This window comes from Rhea americana, unplaced genomic scaffold (assembly GCF_003343005.1).
Source record: "Rhea americana isolate MKP2758 unplaced genomic scaffold, rheAme1 scaffold_22, whole genome shotgun sequence".
Lineage (NCBI taxonomy): Eukaryota > Metazoa > Chordata > Aves > Rheiformes > Rheidae > Rhea > Rhea americana.
In genome coordinates, this window is record NW_028186329.1 from 7816115 (window position 1) to 7825496 (window position 9382).

General features: G+C 44.1%; 1 protein-coding gene across 1 annotated transcript in view; it reads left to right on the forward strand.

The window, feature by feature from the left end:
• SMAD3 (SMAD family member 3) overlaps positions 1 to 5168 on the forward strand; it is a 78909-nt gene extending 73741 nt beyond the window's left edge. Inside the window, exon 9 of the mRNA XM_085305444.1 lies at positions 233 to 5168. Within this exon, the coding sequence (XP_085161570.1) occupies positions 233 to 356 (124 nt within the window). The 3' untranslated portion in view covers positions 357 to 5168. The remainder of the gene's footprint in view (positions 1 to 232) is intronic.
• The last annotated feature ends 4214 nt before the right edge of the window (positions 5169 to 9382 follow it).

Sequence of the window (9382 nt, forward strand, 5' to 3'; positions counted from 1 at the left end):
TTTTTTTTTTTTTTTTTTTTAAGCTGGCAACATTGGCCAAAAGCATGTTATAGGGGGAGAGACATTCCTTTGGCTTAACATGCAAGACTATTGTCTAAGCAGGAAAGAATGCTTCAGTAGCTGTAAAATCTCTTCACATTTGTAAAGTTTGGTAAGTCACATCTATAATCTTTTTTTTTCCCTCCCTCTTCCCTCTCTCTCCCCCCACCCCCCYATCCCTTCTTTCTTGTAGGCGGCAGACTGTGACCAGTACTCCCTGCTGGATTGAACTGCATCTTAACGGTCCTTTGCAATGGCTAGACAAGGTCCTTACGCAAATGGGCTCCCCCAGCATTCGTTGCTCCAGTGTCTCCTAAGGAAGTATCTCCTGGGGGTGGTGGTGGGAGACAGAGACTCTGGAAAATGGAATTGGTTTAAGCCTTAGCAAAATGCATAATAAACAAAATCCCAGTTATTGAAGTGATGAGAAAAAGAATCTGCTAAAAAGCTGGGGTTTCTTTGTTTTGTTTTTTGTTTTTAAAGTAAATGCCCATGTAAGCCACTTCACTGAACCTGYTAGCACTTTGGTTACAACGCCATGGGCCATTGCAGTTAGACTTTGAAGCTGATCATGGTGAAAAACAGGACTTTGTTTCAGCAGAGGGAAGCCGGTGCTCTGCCCCCCGGCGCGTGGTGCCTGTCCAGGCTTTCGCTCCGTGCTGCCGCGAGCACGCAGGAGCCGCTGGCACCGGCTGGTCCCGGGGTGTGGGGGCTCCCCGTTTGCCTTGGTGAGCTCCAGTCACCCRTCACGCAGCATCTCGGAAAAGCCAGATACCCTGGGACGCCGGGGCGACTCGTGTGCGTGCGATACTGTCTCCACCTGATGCACACCTCTGTGCTCCCCGGGATTGCGGCAGTTTGCAGGGGAGAGAGGACGCGTTTAAAGCACACGGGGCCCCTGTAATGTTCCCAGAAGGAGTGAATTTCCCACGCTGGACAACTAGCAAGGTGGCAGAGTCTTGCTCCGTGCCTGAGAGCTGCAGCTGGACAATTATCTCGGTCTGGATTTACAKGAAGCAAAAGGCCGAAGTTAAGGCTCCTTCTGATACTGCTGCAGCGCCTTTGACTAGCGCTGCTCCCAGTGGTGTGGGAGCTCTTGCTAGATGAGTTAAGCCTCTGTTATTGTGCAGTCTATTTGCATTAACTACAGAAAGTTTGTATTTCCTCAATATGTCGAATGGTATTTGCCACTTCTTATGTCTTAGGGGCTTACTGAATTCAGTGTCCAGGTCTGCTCTGGTGACCGAAGTGACCAGGCCCTTGCTGCCGTTTTCAGGGAACGCGACCGGGTAGATTATCCCGCGCTGTCCCGTATGACTGCTCGTGAACCAGGACATCTCAGACACCAAACCTCTGTTAGAAAACTTACTTCGGCTGATTAAAATGCTCTGAGATGTGTTTTTGCCTGGAGAAATTGGGAGAGTGTATTTACRTATATTATAAAATGTTCATTTTAAATATTTGTTTGCTCCAGACTGTTTTAATATTTTCCCTGCAGCAACTGTCATGACAAACAACTTCCACAACTGGAAAAACCCCTAGCACTTGTTTTTATGGTTCAGATTTGCCAAATATGTCTCATAACTTTGTCAGTGCTATGCAGTTATCTGTTTCTTTATATCTATGTTAATTATCATGTGCATTTGTGCCAAAATATTAGAAGGGGAAGGGGAGAAAACGATAATCAGAATTTCCTATGGAAATCTTTTTTTTTTTTTTTTTTTATGTATATATAAAAGTCAAACACAAAAGCTAGGTCTGGCTCTGGGAAGGACAGACTGTGATGGATTTTGCAATGGTTTGTGTTAAGGCTCGAGTCCTGCAACCCTTCACGCTCCTAGATGCAAACGCAAGCGGCCGCGCTGAGCTCAGTGGAGGTTTTCCTGCGTGCCAGGTTCCGAGGTTTGCAGATTCAGAGCCCCGCTCCCGTAGCGGGGTACTGACTTGCAGTATCGTTTCAAACGCTTATCAGGAATCTCCACGTACCTGCCTGCCTGCATAGCGAGGCTTTTCCGATGTGCTTGTTCCTTTGGCAGCAGGCCATTTCTCAGCCCAGCTCCCTGGTTTGCAAAAACAACGCTTATGGACCTGAGACATCGGCAAGAGAGGGACCCCATGCTCGGGGGCACAGGACGGTGCTCCGCCGTTCACCCTGCTCCATCAGTGCCGCTGGAAGAGGTTGGAGAGCGGCTCTGCCGCTGGTTTTGCCCTCCAGAGCCAGTGCAGAAGGCTCGTGGCCAGCGTGTCTCAACAAGCAAATACAAGAACGCTTTAGAGGAGAGATTTCTTCCAGAAGTGAGAGCTGACGTTTTATAAATGAAGTTTAAATTCTGAGGAAGACTTTGGCGATTGCGCTTCTGAACGATACGGGCACTTCCGAATATCCTCCTGCAGGATTTTGACTGGAACTTTCTTTCACTGTGCATCAAGGCTTCTATCATAGCACTGGAGATTTTCTAGGATTTTCTTAGTTTTTGCAATGTGTCTGATTTTAGTTAGATCTCTTGATTGCATGGACTTGTGCAAGAAGAGCATCTGTATAAAATAGTATTTTCTTATTTTCTAGCCACTTAACAAGTAGGTCTGACTGTCACTGTGGACTGATTTGGCGTATACTTTCCRCTGTAGGGTTCAAACACAGTTGCAACCAAAAATCAATTCTGACTTTTGTGAAGATATTTTACTTTTTTAGTGAGAGAGAAAAAACTGCTGTGTGAAAATGACCCCAGGTTTCCTCCCTGAGTGTCTTTAAGTCGTATTTGCTTATTTTACTAGACTGTTTTCATTATCTACATAATCTTGGAGGAAGTTGGACTCTGTGGTGCCCTGTGCATTAGCAACAAAAATGACATCTTCAATTCCCGTGTCAGAGCATTTGTCACCCGTGATGGTGCGAGCAGGAGCCCTGCCTGACYGGGAGGTTACAAGCTGGGATAAGCCCTAACTTTAGTACAAAGTTTGCCCCCAGAATTGGCAACCCYTCCCCAGTTGGATCTGGACTTCTCTTTGACCCAGACTTTCCTGCCCCAGTAGATAAAGGATGGTAAGGTGCTAACCTGCATTAATACATGCCTTTTGAAAACAGGATGCARATGAGGCATGTAAACTTTGGTTAATCTCACCTCATCATCCCTTAAGTAAAATGACTTCAAATGGAAAATATAAGCCTGTCTAGCAGTAGTTAGATAAAATAGAGGAGATTATCCCCACTAAAGTATTAATTTCCTCTCCTCCCCCCTATTTGCCTTTCCACTAATTCATAAAAGTTTTACGGTTTCTAAAGTTACCTTATAAAGTCAAATGGAAAGTCCTGTATCGTGCAGCAAATGAAAAGATAAAGACGAGGGAAGGGTCTGATCCAAGGGACGTTCCAGTTGAGTCTCCTTCTGCGTTGCGCAGCCGGAGCGGACTGTGCGGAGGAGAGCCGGCTCCCCGTCAGCGCGCTCCGTCGTGCTCTGCGTGGACACGAGCGAAAAGGAAGCGGAGGCATTTGGCTGTAGGCTGTTGTAGGCAGCAGTGCCCCAAAAGTGCACGTGGCTTCTTGTTGGTTTTGCTTTTTTTTCCTAAAATTTTATTAAAGTAGCTTTGATATGTAGCACAAATGTATGCAATCAAGCATGCCCTAGCTTAGATTACATATCTGTACTGGAATATCTTCTCATTTAGTGGTAGTCTTAGCTAGTTTTATCAGGATTTCATACATTTTTGTTACAAGAGTCACTAGCAGGAACTTTGACTCTTTTTAACTGTTGTAGCCATACACAAGGGCCTGGCTGCTGGCAGATGATATTGATGGCCTTGTGGTTTTAAATGACTGTGGTGATTTTTTTATTATTATTATTATTAATGTATTGAATGGAATTGCAGTGTGTATTTTGTGTTAAGCTTATCTTAGAAGTAATCCAGTGCTATCCACTCTGATTTAATTACCAGGAATCAGCATGCGTATGTTCAAAGATGGAGAAACCTGATTATATCAAATTTCCTCAAAGCTCTGGCTGCTCATCTTTGCCATGGAAAGGTGAGGGAGGAGTAACCTTTGAGAAAGAGCTAAGCAAATTAGTTTCTTCTTCCCTTAAGGACTAACATACTGGGAAGAATGCAGAGGACTGCTTTACAGGGTGAAGAATATTCAGATCTCCCTCTCAAGCAGCAACTATTGGCCTCCGTACCTTGTGCTACTTACTACATGGAAAAAGCACAAGGGAGGAACAAGAGGACCGCAGCTCAGTGAAGGACTTCAGCTATATCACAAAACATCTGTGAGCTCTCCTAGTTCTCTAAGGTACTGGGTAGGTGGGAGGAACGGAGTATCACAAATAAGCTGGTAAGCTAGAATGAGAAATAATTAGTCACTATATAGTAGTTGATTGAGCARTATGCTTAAGAAATTCCATATATGTTTTTTTATTATGTACATGCTTTTGTATTTATGTTGTCTTTCTGAATACTCAGATGAATCAAATATTTAATTTTTAACAGGAAGGGCAATTAAGGATTCAGTCTTAAGTCTTTCACATGTTCCTTTCTGGTGATTGCTAGAAATTAGGAAGTTACTGATGTGAGAACAAGAAACTCACCTCAGAACTGAGCAACAAACTCTAGCAAATGAAACAAAATAAGGACTTCTGCAGCAGTCTTTGCCTGAGTTGCTCTTTTATGTTTTAGCAACAAGTCAGGTTCCCAGATGGACCCTTGAATTGTGCTCTTCAGGTCTTTTCAGATTTATGAACAACCGATTGAGGCTTTAAGAAGACGACAGTACTCAATAAAAGTWTTGGTTCATCTTTGGTTTCCTCCAGTATGTGGATGCTAGAGGAGTCTGCACCAGTTTTTGCTGCCTAGATGCATCTAGTTCACTGTCCCAGTGGAGGCAGCCTCCTTCCTTTGCTCTCGATTGAACTGTTCCCCCTTTGATAGATATATATGCGCATGTTCACATTAGTGCTTAGATTTTCTTAACCTGAGATTGTATGTTAATGACTGGTGATGTCACCTACATGCTTTAGCTTGTTAAGCATTATTCATCTATTTTGTTACTAAAGGCCTGTACTATGTATGCCCTCTTATATATGTGAAACTGTAAGTTCTATTTTTGACATTTTAATAAACTTTGATTTGAAAACTGAGCCTCACGAGCAATTTAGTATATTGTAAAAATATGCTTAAGGATACAAACTCAAAGCATTTGGGTTTTGGAAACCAGAGATAAYGCAGAGCCAGCAGGATCTTTAGGTAACTAAGGATGTTCCTAGTAATGTACGTAAGAGCTTGTTACAGGTAAGATCATCATTCTTTTTGTAGTCTTGATCATGAATTTAAGGCCAGAAATGGTACCTTTTTTTTTAAAAAAAAAAAAAAAAGAAAGAAAACAAAATTGTAACAGGTTCTTTTAACTAAAAGGACTAAAAGGTGAGTAGAAGAGGAGCATTGTGGCTTAAAGGATTTGCCCTTTGCTTGCTACACTGATCTGTAGCTGCGCTTTCACCTTGGGGTTGTGAATTAGGAAAACTGTTATCAGAAGCCTAGGAACTGCAGTGATAYATTCAGTGCTTTATCATCAGTTAGTGTGTTGTCACGAGGCAGACCCTAAAATACCACTGATACCTGTATGTTGAGGACTGTATCTTCTTAAGAGCCAGGCTGAAGTCATGGTTTTGGCAATTCAGTTGTCCACTTCTCCTGAACAGAGGCACGCAGGTGGCTGGGCGTAAACGTGGTCTCCAATCCATAATGCTTTGGCTATGAGATATTCTTAAGCAGCAGTTCATACTGATACGGACATGCAAGTAGTACCAGCGTCAGAACTATCCAAAGATGCTAGTTAGCATGGTTTTGAACTGAAACTCCTTTGCTCCCCCCCAGGCAGCAGTAAAACAGCATAGAAACCTGGAGGCCATGGACTTACCCTCAAGTAGGGGTGAGTCTGGGCCATGACATGTTTAGCGTAGCAGCTGTTTCAAGAGAAGGCAGGTAGTACGGTCACGTGCCATACTTGGAAACAAAAAAGTACTTGCACGCGGCATCGGCTGGTCAGGGAGAGGGCAGTCTCCAAGCAGCAGCACTAACCAAGCCAAGGCACGCTTCGATCTAATTCTGTGAACTCCTAATGCTCCTCCTAAGGTTTCACTGAAATTCAGAGGTAAAATTTTTTGTTGTTGTTTTTCCTGACAGAGGATTTACGAGAAAAAATTTTCCACTTTGTTTTCCAACAATGTGGTAATAAAAGGGCTTTGTCCAGGTTTTATACTGAGGTTGCCAAAATGCAAGTGTGATGTAGTAAATCAGCTCAGAGCTTTTAAGCCCTGTACTGCAAGTTCTGCTAGCTGTCACCTGAATGTATCATTTCTCATTTCATGGATTTCAGTATCATAGATGTCTCATTTTCACTGAAAATGAGAAGCTGAAGCAAAATACAAGCTTGATAATAAAAGAAAAATGTAAATGCCTTATCCAAAAAGACATGCATCAACAGTCCATGAAGGCTTCAGTTTAGGCAAACATTGGGTAATGAATGGTTGAGCTGTCCTGGCAGGAAAGTCCTCTTTCAAGTGTAGTTGGAGAACTTCATCACAGCTGCAGCCTGGCTTGTACAGTAACGCCTAAATACCAGACCATAATTGGGAATGCCCTGCTAGCAGAGCAACTACTCTGAAATTAGGGAAGCAGGGGCGGGAGGTCTCTGACTTGAGACTTGCGAGATGCTTGATTCTGTACTGAGGATTGAACCGCTACTGTATGCTTTCTCCTGGCTAATGGACAAGGTTTCTCTCTCCTCTGCAGGAAGCTCCATCGTGTTAGGCAACGTTTGCCACAGGCAGTTGGGTCCTCACTGGCTCTCTTGCTAATGGGAAGCATTTAAAAGCCAGCACCAAGATGCTTGAGATGGCGTTTCATGTTTGATGTTGCACCTCCAGTGTCACACATTCAACCAGGACACTACAGAATGAGCTGGGGGATCTCTGCCTGCCTGCTGGCTTGTGGTTTGGGGAGCCAGTGCCCACAGCAGTGATGTCCGCTGCCTTATTAATGCAGATCCCTTCCACCTGTGGTGGTAAACAACATCCACAGGAAGGCTGCGACACCTCAGGAAAGGAAGTAAGTTCTCCAGAGCAGCAAGCAGGATGGAGTGAATGAGTGAAGGTACCAACAGCAGGACTTGGTGCTGGTAGGAAGCTGCCGCACAGACTCCCCCTGCCTGGCCGGGGGCCCAAATCAGACTGGAGAGTCAGCRATTCTCGCAGGTAACGGTCTGGTGCAGGCTCAGCTGCATCGCTTTTCTGTTTTGCAAGGGGCAACACTACAGCCTCACGGGTGGTGGCAGCGATGTGGCCTGGGAACCAGTCAGAGTCTAGTACCATGGCGCCTGCCTTAGAAAGCGAAGGGCGTAACCTTCCCCGTTTTGTCTGCCATCTGCTAATGTCCACGAGCCCAAGATACCATGGGAGTAATCGCTTTTGTCTGAGATCCACATTACTGTTACGCTACACAAGTAGCATTTTCTCCTTTTAATAATTAATTGGACACATTTCTGTAACCTTCAGCTTGAGCTGGAATTTCAGTAATAAACAATGGCAAATTTGGTGTTTGTCAGTTTAACTATACTCTCAATTTCTTACGTTTATAGTGAGCTAACAACTAGTTTGCTCACAAGCCTCTATGCTTGCACAAAATTACAAGCTGAAATGGCTAAGTAACAGTACAAGACTCTAATGGCTTAAAAAGCAGAGCAGACTGTTTCGGGTAGGTAACAAAGCTGATACCAGAAGCGTAACAGAAGCAGCTCTCCTGAGTCCAGGAAGCAGAGGTACTGCAATGAGAAGGCACAGGAAAACTTCTGCATGTTTTATCTTCATTTTAAGCTGGATTAGCAAAACTGCCAAAGCAAGACGATGGAGGCGTGTTTATAGCTGACGGCTGACTACGCTGCTCTAAGGCACTCGAACACTTAAATCACCTCTACAAATGCCCCCTCAGATGGCAAGTACAACTCTCTGAGCAAATGCTGGTGGAGAGATGAAAGGGATTCAGCTTATCTTCTGCTCATGTGGAGAACAGACTTTGCAAGGGAGCAGCTAGTCCTCTAACTGGGGGATGGGGAAGAGAAAAGAGGGGTTAGAGTATAGACCAAATCCAAGGCCGCTGGGTTAAACYGGCAGCAGAGGGCTGCGGGTGACGTTGCAGGGAGACGCGGCATTCTGCGAATGTTTTCTGAGGGCGGCCAGCTGCCGGTCACCACGTCGCTGCTGAGGGTGGTGCGTGTGCGCTCAGAAGGTCAACAGCTGCCTCCAGAGTGTAGCAATAGGAAGACGCCGTCTCAGTACTGTTTGCTTTYCTCGCTGCCTTTCACACGCTCTGTTTCTGTTCTTTATTACATCCCCCTCTCGGTTACTCTCTTGCTACCAGCCACTCATGTGACCAGCTGTGGACCTCGAGGGAAAACTAACTAGATGCAGGCAAACAGGAAACGTGTGGACTGATGGAGCCTTCAAAGTTTAACTCATTATAGTGTGTTTTCATGAGACTCAGCAATAGGAGCTGTGCCGCAGCCTACGCTGGCATTGCATTCCAATCAGTTTTGTTTAGTTTAAAAGTCTTCTGCAGACTTTGGAGTGTTGGTTGTAAGCCTTTTTGGATGCTCTTTGCGAACACAGATGCAGCACTTCTCTTTGAGCATTCTTTCAAAAACTGTAGCCAGAAACTAATACTTCCCATTTTTCACTGAAGCTTGTATTGTTTTCCTTCATAATTGTGTCTTAAAAATAATTTTTATGTATGTGCAGGCATTCTTGTGGCCATCTTCACTTTGGAAAAGCTGTAGCCACAATGCCATAACTGTGGCACACAGCAAGGCTGCAGAGCTGTTCCAGATCCCCTGTTCAGCAATTGAGTACTAGTATCAGGCAAAGCTAACAGTTTCAAAACTGTTACAGAGATGTTAAACCAAGATAGGATTTTGTTGTTGATAAACAACGCTGTGGCATACCAAGAGAAACTAAGTCAAAGACACATGATTCCACTAATGCCCCTTTACTCATTTCTGTAACAGCTGTTTTGCTAAGAAATTCCATAGCCAAAAACAAAGCCTCTCTTCAGAAAAATAATAAGCCACCAGCAAACTCTTTGATTTAAAAATGCAGTATGACAATCTTTTAGGATAATTAAAACTAGTTCCCATTGTGTTTTAGCCACAGCTCCTACTTTGATGAGTAATGTTTTTTAAAGCCTAGAATGCATCTACTAACAAGATACAAATCTACAGCAACATGTTTCAATGAGTTCTTAGTATGCTAGTGAGATCTGCACAAAAATATTTGTACAAATGTTTGGCCAGTCTGAGCTG